Source organism: Panthera uncia (genome assembly GCF_023721935.1).
Source record: "Panthera uncia isolate 11264 chromosome A1 unlocalized genomic scaffold, Puncia_PCG_1.0 HiC_scaffold_17, whole genome shotgun sequence".
NCBI lineage: Eukaryota > Metazoa > Chordata > Mammalia > Carnivora > Felidae > Panthera > Panthera uncia.
This window is the reverse complement of record NW_026057577.1, coordinates 8865477-8879539: the sequence shown is the minus strand read 5'-3', so window position 1 is coordinate 8879539 and position 14063 is coordinate 8865477. Positions and strand designations below refer to the sequence as shown.

Genomic DNA, 14063 nt, shown 5'->3' with positions numbered 1-14063 from the left:
ATACTAGTATAGTCTCCCTGCTCTATTCTGGTAACTGTTTATGTGGCATAGCTTTTTCTATTCTTGCACTTTCAAACCTATTTTTGTCTCTGGGTCTAAAGTGAGCGTCTTATAGACAGCATATAGTTGGGTCATGATTTTATCCATTTTCCCAACCTTTGTCTTTTGATTAAAGAATTTAATGCACCTACATTTAACTTTTTTTTTAACATTTATTTATTTTTGAGAGACAGAGAGAGGCAGATCATGAGCAGGGGAGGGGGAGAGAGAGACACACACAGAATCCAAAGCATGCTCCAGGCTCCTAGCTGTTTGTTAGCACAGAGCCCTATGCAGGGCTCAAACTCATGAACTGCGAGACCATGACCTGAGCTGAAGTCGGAAGCTCAACTGACTGAGTCATCCAGATGCCCCTAATGCATCTACATTTAAAATAATTACTGAGGGGTGCCTGGGTAGCCAGTCGGTTAAGCATCTGACTTTGGCTCAGGTCACAATGTCACAATTTGTGGGTTCGAGCCCATCCAGCTCTGTGCTGACAGCTTGGAGCCTGGAGCCTGCTTCTGATTCTGTGTCTCCCTCTCCCTCTGCCCCTCCCCCGCTGGCACTCTATTTCTGTCTCTCAAAAATAAATGAACGTTAAAGAAATTTTTGAGTAATTACTGATACGGGGATGCCTGGATAGCTCAGTCAGCTAAGTGTCCAACTCTTGATTTTAGCTCAAGTCATGATCTCATGGCTGTGAGATCGAGCCCTGCATTGGGCTCTGCACTGAGCGTGGAGCCTGCTTGAGATTCTCTCACTCCCTCTCCCTCTGCCCTCCCCCGGCTTCTCAAAAAAATTTAAAGTAAATGCTGATAAGGAGGGACTTCTTTCTGCTGTTTGCTATTTTGTTTTCTATTTGCCTTATAGCTTTTTCTGTCCCCCACTTCCTACATTTACTGTCTTCTTTGCATTTAGTTAATTTTTTAGTAGTGAATCATTTAAATTCCTTTCTCAATTCCTTTTGTGTATATCCTATGGCTATTTTCTTTGTGATTACCACCGAGATGACATTTAACATCCTAAAGTTATCTCACTCGGATTTGAATTTATACCAGTTTACCTTCAGTAACACACAAAAACTCTGCTCTTGTAACAGTTCTGTTCTTACCTATCCGTTGTGGATATCACAGAATTATAACTTTATTCATTGTGTGTAATGGTTACTTTTCCTATAAAAAGAAGCTGTTGAAACATGCAATAAATTGAATAAATCTCAAGAGAGTTATGCTTAGTGGAAAAGACCAATCTCAAAAGGTTGCATACTGTATGATTCCATTTATAGAACATCCTTGAAATGACAAAATCATAGAAATGTAGAACATAGACTCGTTGTCTGGGGTTAAAGATGGGGTAAAGGAGTAGGAAGGTAGGCTACAATAGGTCAATATTATATTCCTGTGGTGATGGAAATGTTCTGTGTCTTGACTGTATCAATGTCAATGCCTTGTTTGTGATATTACGTTATACTTGGGCAAGATTTACAATGGGGGAAACTGGGTAATTGGTACACTGGATCTCTCTGTGTTGTTTCTTGCAACTGTGTTGTTTCTTGTGAATCTATAATTATCTCAACATAAAAAGTTTAATTTTACAAATACTATAAGCTCTTATAAAATATTATCATTTATTAACTCTGCAATCATTTGTTAATTCTGAACGATGGTTACATCAACACTAATAGCATGTAGTTGTAATGACACCAAGAAAAACACAATCAGCAATTCACAGAAGAAATCAAATGACCAATAAGACATACTCAGTATCTGAGGAAACAAAAATTAAAAGGACGGGAGGGAGCCGAGGTGGCTCAGTTGGCTAAGCAGCCAACTTCGGCTCAGGTCATGATATCATGGTTCATGGGTTGGTGCACCACATCAGGCTCTGTGCTGACAGCTTAGAGCCTGGAGTCGGCTTCAGATTCTATGTTTCCCTCTCTCTCTGCCCGTCTGTGTGTGCTGTCTCTCAAAAATAAATAAATAAACAAAAAAGAGAAAAATTAAAAGGGTGGGAAGGAAAGGAAGTAAGTGGTAAATAAAGGGAAATACAACTTTTCATCCACTGATTTTGCAAAGATTAAAAAGCTTGAAAATGTTTGACCAGAGGGTGGAGAATAAGCACCAGGACACATTGTTGGTGAGACTGTAAATTGGCACAAAGTTTGAAAGGACAATTTTGTGATCTCTTATCAAAAAACTATGTCCTACAGTAATGCTTTTTTAGAAAATGAACATGAATTTTTATTTCAGCAATACAAAAGAGCAAATAATTAGGGGGGAAGAAAATTTAACTACTTCATCAGAGGAATGGTTAAAAAAATAAGGTACTGTATGAACCACGATTATGTTATATTGTTACTGTTAAGAAAAATGGTGGGGCCTCTGGGTAGCTCAGTCACTTAAGCATCTAACTCTTGATTTCAGCTCAAGTCATGAACTCACAGTTCCTGAGATGCAGCCCCATATCGGGCTCTGCAGTGACAATGGGGATCCTGCCTGTGATTCTCTCTCTCTCTCTCTCTCTCTCTCTCTCTCTCTGTCCCTCCCTCCCTCCAAAATAAATAAATAAGCAGAAAGAAAGAAAGAAAGAAAGAAAGAAAGAAAGAAAGAAAAAAGAAAAATGAGGTAAAGACTTCCAATGAGGGGGAAATGTCAACACATTCTCATCAAATTTTCTTCTTAGGGCCAAACAAAACACCAAAGAGGATGTAAATTAGAGAGAACACCTATGATTTCTGTGAAACCTTGACATGGCACAATCATAAACTGCTAACTCCAAGACCTGCCAAAATACGGTAGAATTTGTATAAAATCCAGGAAGGACAGTAAATCCAGGGTATTCAGACCTCTGCTGATCTCACACTGAGCACAGAGCTCTCCAAAACGGGGTGACTCTGCCCCAAGACCCCCATTAATACTCCTTTACCTGGTTGGGAAGGGGGTGCTGGTTCCTGGAGCCATACAGACCAGAGTAGATGAGATTTAGGAATGGATGGGTTTGGGAGGCAAGGAAATGGTAAAGAGAGTCTCCCAGGCTTTGTTTGTTTTGTTTTGTTTTAGGTTTATTTATTTTGAGAGAGAGACAGAGAGAGAACAAGCAGGCGAGGGAGAGAGGGAATCCCAAGCAGGCTCTGCGCTGTCAGCGTAAAGCCTGACATGGGGCTCAAATCTACAAACCGTGAGATCATGACCTGAGCCGAGATCAAGAGTCGGATGCTTAAAGGACTGAACCACCCAGGTGCCCCCCTCTTTATATATATATATATATATATATATATATATATATATATATATATATATTGGTCTTCCTTTTTTTTTCAAAGATAAATTCGTGCACTCTTGCAATGCGGAGGAAAGTCAGGGATCCTCGGTTTCAATTCTGTATGAGCTCATGATTCACTGCGACCACAAACATACTGCAGATACTTGCAGCATCTGTAAAAAGCTAAGAATCGCTACCACTTGCCGGATCACCAAAAAGATCCACGCAAAGGTTTCAATTCATGAGCGCCAATTCGACTCCAGGCGGTAGCAGCTCCCTATTCTGGTAATGCCCGGCAGAGGCCGCGGGGCATCTCGGGACTTGTAGTCCAGCTGGTCGAACTCGCTATCCCGGCATGTCCCGCGGCGGCGTCAAGGTTACCACGCGCCGCCTGCAGCGGCTGCCGAGACAAGAGTAGGGTGGATGCCAAGTGCGAGTGGGAAGGGTGTTTTGCGCCCAGTGAAGGCGGGCTTGACTTCCATATCGGGGAGACCACAAAGAGCTTTATTGAAGAGATTCCGGACGAGACCATAATTATAGGTGCGGGCGGAGGGGGAGAGTTTGAAACAAGACCTTGGGGTAGGGAGAGTCAGCTCTTCCAGAGCCGGGAGCAGCCGGTCTCGCCGCGTCCTGGCGTGGGCCGACTCCATGCCACCTCGCGCTCATCTGACCTCCAGGAAACTACCGGACGCAAATGTATGACAAGCAGCGGAGGAGTACCAGCCGGCCACCCCCGGGCTCGGCATGTTCGTGGAGGTGAAGGACCCAGAGGACAAGGTGAGCCGACCCCAAAGCCCGCGGAGCCCTCCGCCCTGCGCTTAGACGCCAGACCAGGCAGGTGCTAGTACTTCCCCTCCTAGTTGCCGCATCTGCTGAATTGCTGAAGACAGTTGGGTGTTGTGAGAAGATCGCGCCCGGCTTTGCGCTCTAAGCCAAGCTTGGGCTGCTGCAGTGCTAGAGGCTCTTCTCAACCTCTTACCGACTGCTGCGTGACTCTGCCAAGTCACTGAGCTTCCCTGAGCCGGTTTCCTGGTCTGTGAAATGGAAACTCACCTATCTTACAGGTGTGGTTGGTGCCTTAATTGTGGTGCTGGCAGTCAAAGAATTTTGTCAACTCTGACGCTGTGGCATCCAGACTTTAAGGTTTCACAGGACAGAGTGCTTTCCAAAACGAAGAAGCAACTGTTAGTTTCGCCAGATAAGGATATTAAAACAAAGGAAAACAAATCTTTAGTTGTCCCCTTTCATTTAACAATGGAGTCACCCCAAAAGAGTTGAAAGAGCAGGAGCTCTGAATGAAGGAAAGCCCTTCCCAGAAGCAGTCACATCTCAGCCTCTTCTCAGACTCTTCTCCCTTGCTAGATAAGCTTTTCTTTTCTTTTTTTTTAGAGAGTGTGTCCCTGCAAGAGAGGGGGAGAGGAGCACAGAGAGAGAATCTTAAGCAGGCTCCATGCTCAACGTGGAGCCTGTGTCAGGGCTCGATCCCATGACCCTGGGATTATGACCTGAGCGGAAATCAAGAATCCTCTGCTCAATCATCTGAGCCACCGAGGCGCCCTGTCAGATAAGTTTTCGGCAACTGCTGCTGAGCATCTCTGGACCTTCCTTTTAGTGTTGTGGAGTGCCTAAGGCTCTGTTTGCTAACTTTGGAGGCAGTGAGAGCCTTAAGCCCTGTTTCCTTCCAGGCCCATCCTCCTTGTAACACTCGCTGAAGCCCCTTCTCTCTAGGTCATGTTGGTGGGGCAGTATGGCTGAAGGCAGGTTCACTTTCACCTCCCATACCCCCAGCAAACACCATATCTGTCCTGTGGTCTCTCTTAGAGTCGGGATTATGATATAGTGGCCTCCTTTCAGTTTCCCCAAATTGCCATATTCTTTTTTGCCTTAGGGCTTCTGTAGGTGCTATTCCCTCTGGCCAGAACACACTTCTTCCAGCTAACTCCTAATCATGAATGCAATTCTAAAAAGCAGCATTTCCTGACCATCTAGACTAGGCTAGAGTTCCAATCATGTCAATCTTAGTGCACAGCCTTCTTCTCAGAAGCATGCATCACCCTTAGCTGTTGTTCAAGCCCTGCCTCATTTGGTGTCAGACCAGAGGCTCCGTGTGCAAGAGTGTGCCTTTCTGGATCACTCTGCTTCTCCTGTGGCAGACAGCAGAGCACCCCCCCTCCCCCCACACACACATATGCACCAGCTTCAAGTAAGGGTAATGGACCCTATGATCACATACTCTGGTTACTCTCTAGTGGTTTCCCTCAGCCTTCAGTTCAGTCCATTCATACTTTCCAGAGGCCAGTCATGACCACACCCACAAATGAGCAACATCTCCAAGGCTTGCAGTGTCCCTCAAGAGTATCTTAGGGGAGGTTGTGTCTGTCCCAGGGGCCAAGAGCAGGGTTTGTCACAACTTCCCCCTCCTAATGGGGAGTCTCCCTTGGCCTTGATGATTTGGACTTGATTTTCTTGATGAGTGAGCTTCCTTATGACAGAAAACATCAGATTCATATGAGCGCTGACTATATTCCAACAGAGCAACCAGCAGAGGGCTTGGTAAAATGTGGGCTAGATCAGGCAGATGCAGTGGGTACATAGATGCCTGGTTATCTATACTTGTGTGCGCATGTGAAGGCTGAGCCACAGGAATGCTGAGTATAATGGAAACAATTACTTCGAATCTTGTTTAAGAAAAAGAAAGGAAGGAAGAGAGAGGGAGGGAAAGAGGAAGTAAGGAGGGAAGAAAGAGGAAGAAAGAAAAAGGAACAAAGAGAGAAAGGAAGGAGGGAAGGAGGGGGAAGAAGGAAAGAAAAGAGAAAAAGAATCTCCTGAAAAAAATCAACCAGTGACATCACAAAGAGAGACACAGATTGGCAGAAAATAGTAGGAAGACAGAGGTGCCCACTTGACCTCCTGGAAGAACCCAGCAGTCCGAGCAGCTAGAATAGCACATGAACTTGACCCAACCCCAGAAAGAGACAGAGGATCCGCACAAGCACTCAGGTTACCCATAAGATGGACCCAAATTGGACTTTTCTGGAAAGGACTCCACAAGTTGCTAAGGCTTTTGGAGTACAAGCTTCCTTCACCCCATCCATTTTGGGATCAGCACCCACCAGTACATGTGGGGCCTCACACACCTGTCAATATCTGGTTAGAAACAAAACACTGGAATGAATTGCAGAGTAGGAGGCAATAAATGCTTAGGTCAGAGAGTCTGCAGTTTGTAATTCACTCTTAATTCTCCATCTTGGGATAGTTCATCCATCTGGTTTAGCCTGGGGATGGGGGCACCGTCACCCTCCTCAGCAGCACAGAGCCACACAGAATCCTTCAGCTCCCCGACCAAGTGTTTAGTGGGAAACCCATCCTTTCCCAAGTGCTGGCTGAGAAACCAGTTCAAAGAAGTCCTCTGTCCCCCTGCCAGTAAGCAAGGAAGCCCTGCAGGGTTGGGGGGTTGGGAACCAGGAAATAGACCAAGCCAGGCCACTTCCCATCAGTGAACAGAAGGGGAATGAGTTGGGGCTGGGTTTCTGGGGCCCACCTACACCAGCTTCTTGGCTTTAAAGAAACTCTTGAGGTGCTGCATCTGCCAGACACCTGTGGCCACGAGGATGAAGGTCTGCAGAATGGACCACCACAGCACCCGCTGGTTGGTGCTCTCGCTGGTCTGCCGGAAGCGCTCCTCTCGCCACTGTGGGAGGGAAGAAGGGAGTAGATACGTGTCCGGAACTGAATTGCACCCCCACCCACTCTGGGGGAAGAGCGGGAAGCTTCCCTTCCCAGGAGGTGACACATCCCCCGTCCCAACTGTGCCAGCCCAACCCAGCCCCTCACCCTCTGGTATTCCTGCTCCTTCTGGATCAACTCCACCTGCTCCACAAGCTGCTGGACACGCAGATGCAGCTGGGTCAGCTTGTCCTTGGCTGCAAACTCCGAGTAATCGTTGGTGCGTTCACCCAACTGCATATCCAAGTGAATGGCCTGGAACGGGGGAGCCAAGAGTGGGAGTCAGGGAGCTTAGCTCCATGGACCTGCTGGAAATCTAGCTTCTGCATCCCAGCCTGGGCCTGACACTGTTCCTCACACACCAACTTGTTGACTGGCCTTGCTCTGGGCGTCCAAACACCAGATCAGGACTCGGCTTGTGTGGAGTTGTATATTCAAAACACCAAGGATAGGGACAACATGTGCAAAGGAAACAGAGGTAAGACTCTGAGGCAGTTTACTAAAAGTCCTGTATTGGGAGATGACAATGGAGAGGCCTGCAGCAATCAGCAGAACAGCTCTGAATTTCACATGGTGAAGCTCAGTATGTATCCTAGGGATGGGTCAGGGAGCCGAGGGAGGATTTTAAGTCACGGTAACTCCCTCCCAAGGTCTCCTTTTATCCTCAAGATCTGTTCCCCATGTGCTCACTTCATGTAGAGTCCCAGCCCTACTCAACAGGCACCACCCACTGCACCCTTCTCACTCTAGAGGCAGAGAAATTGAGTCCCTGGGGACGGTGGACCTCCCACCTGCCACACTCACCAGCTTGCCATCATAGAAGAGGGCGAACCGGATAGACTCAAGGTGGAGGCAGATCTGGTGCTCTCCTGGAGACTGGGAGGTGAAGGTGAAGCTGCCCTGAGGGCCGTACTGACGGGCCAGAAGGTTCTAGAGGAAGCAGCCTCCAGTGAGCACAGAGATGTTAGCCATACACTTGCTTCCAGGAGAATTGTGGGGGTATCCCAGGTCTACACCCCCACAGGCCAGATGGGACAGTGTGAAAGAAATGACATCAGTTTGGCCAGAAATTCTCAGATCCCAGCATTGCCAATACAGAGTACAGTTTGCAAAGAGCATGGCCCTCCTTAAGCTATCCTGCCTGTGAGAAGACATCCTTCTGTGAGAAATGAAGGACTAGAAAAGGCTACACATTGACTCTGGGGGCCTGGGGGTGGGGGCCCGGTGGAAGGCTGCAAGGAGTAAAGGCCTGCCTCACCTTGTTCTCCGGGTCCTTCACAAACACGAATAAATTGATCCACTGAGGGGAGGGCTGGTACTTTTCCATAGCAGGGTCGTATAGCTCCGTCTTGTAGTTACCTAATGGAGAGGCAACGGAGGTGCAATCCCATCCATACCCGTGATGGAGTCCCAGTGGTCAGGGGAGGAACAGGAAGATCTTGAGTCTGAGGAGACCGACCACGGCCCTCGGCCTCTCCTCCCTTCTCCAGCCCCACTTCTCTGCCATCATTCCAGTCTGGTTCAGACTAGCCTCCTAGGCGCCCCCATCCCCGGCACAGGCAAGAGAAAGGATGCCTCGGCCAGACTGCTGTCCACCCATCCCTCTGAGCCCTACCCCCGGCAGGGGAGGGAAGATATGGGACTGAGCTGGTGCCACCCATTTCCCTCCCCTCTCAGGACTCTAGGTGCAGGGAGGGCAAGGCCAGGACTGGCCGAGACGCGCACCTATGACCACGGTACCATCGGGGATCTCCTGGATGAAGCACTTCTCCTCCAGCTCGCGGACCTCGAGGTAGAACGCGTCCCCGGGGCCCATCAGCGCCAGCAGCTGCCCCAGCAGCAGCGGCAGGGCCATACCGGTTGCCCGCGCTGTGCCCCATCCCCTCCCGGGGCCAGCCCGGGGCCCAGCTCCTCGCGCCCCGCAGGCTCCCGCCACCTTCCCGGGCGAGTCCTCCGGTCTCCGCGCGGAGCCTGCGGAGACTGCAAACTCGCGTACGGACTACAACTCCCGGGAGCCCTCGCGTGGCCCCGCCCCCGGCGCGTTCCCACCGACCCACGCTGCTGAGGGGCCAAGCGAGACACCGCCCCCCCCGCCCCCAACAACCTGGAGGAACGCTCTGGAGCGCTTTCCGCCACCGGGCATCTCTTAATCCACACAGAAACCCGGGGAGGCGTAGCTGCTGTTAGCCCATCTTGCCGATTAGGGTAACAGCTTCAGGGGCGGGGGGTTGCCCTCTGCAACATGCGGCGCAGCCACCCCAGATGTGTGCTGAAAGGATGGGGATAACGGGACGTTTATGACCTGGGCTTCCACCTAGAAGAGTTTAGGGTTGATTAGGGGAGAGGGGGTGACATGGTGACATGGAATGAGAAGAGAAGCCCTGTGGGGTTTAGAGGCTGAAGCAGCAATTCAGGAAAGGGAGAGGGAAATGTCGCGGCTTTCGTGGAAGCAGTAGATTTGACTCAAGCCTTGAAGGATGATTAAGATCTCCCTGAGCAGCGAGAGACAAGAACAATTTAGGCAGGGGGGCCTAGGATTGCCTAGCAGCCAGTAGGCCAGTTAAGGAACTAGGGGAAGAAAAGTTACAGGAACTTTGAGGGTGAAGGTAATTGGGCCGAATCTAAGGGCACAGGAGGTGCCAGGCCCACATAATAGGGGAGCCCTTCATCCAGTGTACTTCCGTCTGCACTAGGAACCAGGAAGAGGTTGTGGGTGAGCCTGGAGGGGAGAGAAGATAGCAGGAAAGCCACTGGAAAAGGATAGCAGTACACAACCGAAAGGGGTGGGAGAGTGGAGCCAACATGACAAAATGGGAGCGGAGAAAAAACAAATCTAGAGAATTCCAAAGCCCACAATGCCCTGTGAGAATAGTGTAGACCCAAACATGTCAGTAGAAAGATGTAGTTCAACCCAGGTAGTGGGATGAAGTCTTCCACCACCTAGTGCCTGTGGTGCTAAGAGATGCTCATTAGTTTATTCTGCAACGTGTGGTGGTGGTGGTGGTGGTGATGATGATGATTTTTTTTAATAAGTTTTTTTTTTTTTTTTTTTTTTTTTTGAGAGGGGCACCTGGGTGTCTCAATAGGTTAAGTGTTTGACTTCGGCTCAGGTCATGGTATCGTGGTTCATGAGTTCAAGCGCCACGTAATGCTTTGTGCTGTCAGCTCAGAGTCTGGAGCCTGCTTCGGATTCTTTGTCTCCCTCTCTTTCTGCCTCTCTTCAGCTCGCTCTCGCTCTCTCTCTCTCTCAAAAGTAAATAGACATTAAAATAAATTTTTAAAAATTTTTTAATCTTTATTTATTTTTGAGAGACAGAGTGTGAGCAGGGGAGGAGCAGAGAGAGAGAGGGAGACACAGAATTCAAAGCAGGCTCCAGGCCCTGAGCTGTCAGTACAGAGCCCGACACGGGGCTGGAACCCATGAACCATGAGATCATGACCTGAGCCAAAGTCTGACACTCAACCGACTGAGCTACCCAGGCACCCCAAAAGAATTTTTTTTAAAAAATAAGTTGTTTTGAGAGAGAGAGAGAGCACGTTTGAGCAGGGGAGGGAGAAAGAGAGACAGAGAATCTTAAGCAGGCTCCACACCCAGCACAGAGCCCAACATGGGGCTTGATCTCATGACTGTGAGATCGTGACCTGAGCAGAAATTAAGTCAGACACTTAACCAACTGAGCCATCTAGGTGCCCCTTTAAATAAGATTTTATTTATTTAAGTAATGTCTACACCCAACATGGGGCTAGAACTCACAACCCTGAGATCAAAAGTCACATGCTCTCCCAACTGGAGCTAGCCAGGCACCCTGATGATCATCTTTTTTGTTCTTTAATGCCAGGCACTATTGTAATCACTTTTTTTTAAATTGATTCCTTTTATGTTTTATTTATTTTTGAGAGAGCACAAGGGGGGAAGGGGCAGCGAAAGGGGGACAGAGGGTCAGAAACAGGCTCTGCACTGACAGGCTTACAACAGTGAGCCCGATGTGGGGTTCAAACTTCACGAACCATGAGATCATGACCTGAGCCGAAGTCGGACTAAGCCACCCCGGTGTCCCTGTAATCACTTTTTAAGTTCACTAAGTGAACTAATCTTTTAAAAATTGTTAGGCAGACTCTAATGCTATTCCAGTTTAATAGCTAGAGAGGGAAACAGCTGCAAAGTTGAGTAAAAACTTGCCCAAGATCACCCAGTTGATAAGTGGCAGGCATTTGCTGACACGAACTCTGGTCCAGGTGTTATGACACGTGTTGGACATGAAAATGAATTAGACCTGTCATCTGCCATCTAAGAGCCCACTGAAAGAAAAGGAGCAATTACAATACAGTGTTTTAAGACTGATAATATATTTTAGTTACCGGAATTGTCCCTTCATTTTAATGGTGTGGCTCATTGACAATCCTAGGAGAGTGTTTCTTACTTCCTCATTTGGAATGACTATTAAACAAAAATGACAGATTCAGATATTAATAACAGTCACGCTTTATAAAGGCCAAATAAACAAGAGCTGAAAAGCATCTGTTGATTTGGGAACTAGTTGTCTACCAGGGAATGTAGCTACAGCTGGGAGCAAAGGCAGAAAAGTGAGGACTCAGGTTTGGGAGACAGGGGTGCTGTCCTTGGTCCTGATTGTTCTCTGAACAGCACTACCACCACCTGGAGTAAAGTATTGGCTTTGTTTTGTTTCCAATAAAATTTGCAATCCCTCACAAGCCAATACTCTTATAAAATACAATTAAAAATGAAACTAATCATGTGCTTGGATATCACATCAATGTTAAACTTCTATAAAAGGTTCTAAAAACTCAATTTCTGTACTTAAATCATTGCAGACCTGTAACAAACATGGATGGACCAGTGGCAGCCCCCACACCCCACTATGAGTAACCAGTCTTGCGTGGAAGTGGTCCATTGATCAGACTACTCACAGAAATCCCCCAAAGAGTAAAAAGTGGAAAATGCTTGCATCAAAATACATGTAAGGAGATAGTGCACCAGTGAGATTTTAAAGCCCAGAATCCAGACATTGAGAAGGGGGAATATGACTGCCCAAGGAGTAAAAGTGTTTTGTTAAAAATAGAGCAACCTATTTCTGATCGATGACGAGGCTAGGAACATAAGAGCAGTGAACCCACCAGTCTGTGATCCTCCCACTTGACAAAAAGCTCGTTCCACAATTGCTGCCAAGACCACTGAACCTGGGTGCCATTTGCAAGATTAAAAGAAGACACTGGGGTGCTACATCTACTCGCCCCATCTGTGGTTCACCCAAGACCTCAGAATTTGATGGGTTTTTTTTAATAGGAGAGATTTATTTGAAGACATATTACAGCATATAAAACTACATAAAGACTTAATTTCCACTCAAACACTGGTAGATTTGATATAATTCATAATAAAAAAAACTTTTTAAAATTTTATTTTATGTATTTTGAGAGAGGGGAGAGGGACAGAGAGAATCCCAAATAGGCTCCATATTGTCAGCTCAGAGCCTGATGTGGGGCTCGATCCCACGAACTGTGAGATCATGACCTGAGCCAAAATCAAGAGTCAGATTCTTAACCGACTGAGCCACCCAGGTATCCCTCTCACCACTCTTATTTAACATTGTATCAGAAGATCTAGTAACTGTAAGAAGGCTAAAAAAAAAAAAAAAAAAAAAAAGGCATGCGGATGGGAAAGGAAGAAATAAACCTGTCCCTATTTGTAGATGACATGATTATATATTTAGAAAAGTCTAAGAAATCCATAGATTTCCTAGAACTAATAAATGAATTCAGCAAGTTTGTATAACATAAGAGCAACATGTACAAATCAATCACATGTCTACATACTAACAAATATAAGGAAACCAAAATTAAAAACACAATATGATTTACAGTCAGTTCATAGAAAATGAATTACTCACGTGAAATCTTAACAAAATACGCATAAAATCTGTTTGCTGAAAATTACAAAATTCTGATGAAGAAAAACTCAAAGAAGACCAAATAAATCCAGAGACATACTGTGTTCATAGATCAGAACACTCAACATAGTAAATATGGCAATTCTTTCCAAACTATTACCCAAGTTTAACACAATTCATGTCAAAGTCCCACCAGGAGTTTTGTTTTATTTTAATTTTTTCAATTTATTTTTGACAGAGAGAAAGACAGAGCATGAGCAGGGGAGGGACAGCGAGAGAGAGGGAGACAGAATCTGAAGCATGCTCCAGGCTCTGTGCTGTCAGCACAGAGCCCAATGTGGGGCTCGAACCCACAGACCACAAGATCATGACCTGAGCTGAAGTCGGACACTCAACTGACTGAGCCACCCAGGCGCCCCAGGAGTTTTTTTTTTTTTTTTAACATAGACAATATTATTCTAAAATTTACATGGAGAGGCAAAGGAACTAGCATAACTAAAACATTCGTGAAGAAGAATAAAGTGGCAGAAATCAGTCTACCTGATTTCAAGACATTGTATGCCTTAGTCAAAAAATCAAAACTATAGGGGCACTGGTGTGGCTCAGTTGGTTAACCGTCCAACTCTTGATTTTGACTCAGGTCACGATCCCACAATTTGTGGGATGAAGCCCTGCATTGGGCTCTGTGCTGACAGTGTGGATCCTTCTTGGGATTCTCTCTCCCTTTCTCTCTCTGACCCTCCCCTGCTTGCGCTCTCTCTCTCTCTCTCTCTCTCTCTCTCTCTCTCTCTCTCCCCCCTCTCAAAATAAATAAATAAAAACTTTTAGAATATATCCTGCACCAAAGTAGTACATTTGTTACAATCAATGAACCTACATTGACACATTATTTTCACCCAAAGTCCTTAGTTTACATTGGGAGTCCATCTTGGTGTTTTACATTCTATGGTTTCGGACATGTATCTACCATTATAATGTCATATAGAATAGTTTCATTGCCCTAAGAATACTCTGCACTCTGCCTATTCATCCCTCCTCCTCCCTTCCTGGCAACCACTGATCTTTTGCCTTTTCTAGAATGTTGCATGGTTGGAATCATACAGTAACAACGTTTTTTGGATTGGC

At 46.5% G+C, this 14063-nt stretch overlaps 2 protein-coding genes across 2 annotated transcripts; one reads left to right on the top strand and one right to left on the bottom strand.

The window, feature by feature from the left end:
- The first annotated feature begins 2133 nt into the window (after positions 1 to 2133).
- Positions 2134 to 4530, top strand: LOC125935120 (uncharacterized). The gene is made up of 3 exons (XM_049648821.1): positions 2134 to 2178; positions 3567 to 4080; positions 4368 to 4530. The coding sequence occupies exons 1-3, from the start codon at positions 2134 to 2136 to the stop codon at positions 4421 to 4423; spliced, it is 615 nt and encodes a 204-aa protein (XP_049504778.1). The 3' UTR covers positions 4424 to 4530.
- Positions 4531 to 6525: 1995 nt separating this feature from the next.
- On the bottom strand, positions 6526 to 8929 carry LOC125935393 (transmembrane emp24 domain-containing protein 9-like). The gene is made up of 5 exons (XM_049649047.1): positions 8755 to 8929; positions 8288 to 8388; positions 7834 to 7959; positions 7138 to 7284; positions 6526 to 6994 (listed from the first exon to the last, which is right to left on the bottom strand). Exons 1-5 carry the CDS (start codon positions 8882 to 8884, stop codon positions 6845 to 6847), a joined length of 654 nt encoding a protein of 217 aa, XP_049505004.1. The 5' UTR covers positions 8885 to 8929; the 3' UTR covers positions 6526 to 6844.
- Between the last annotated feature and the right edge of the window lie 5134 nt (positions 8930 to 14063).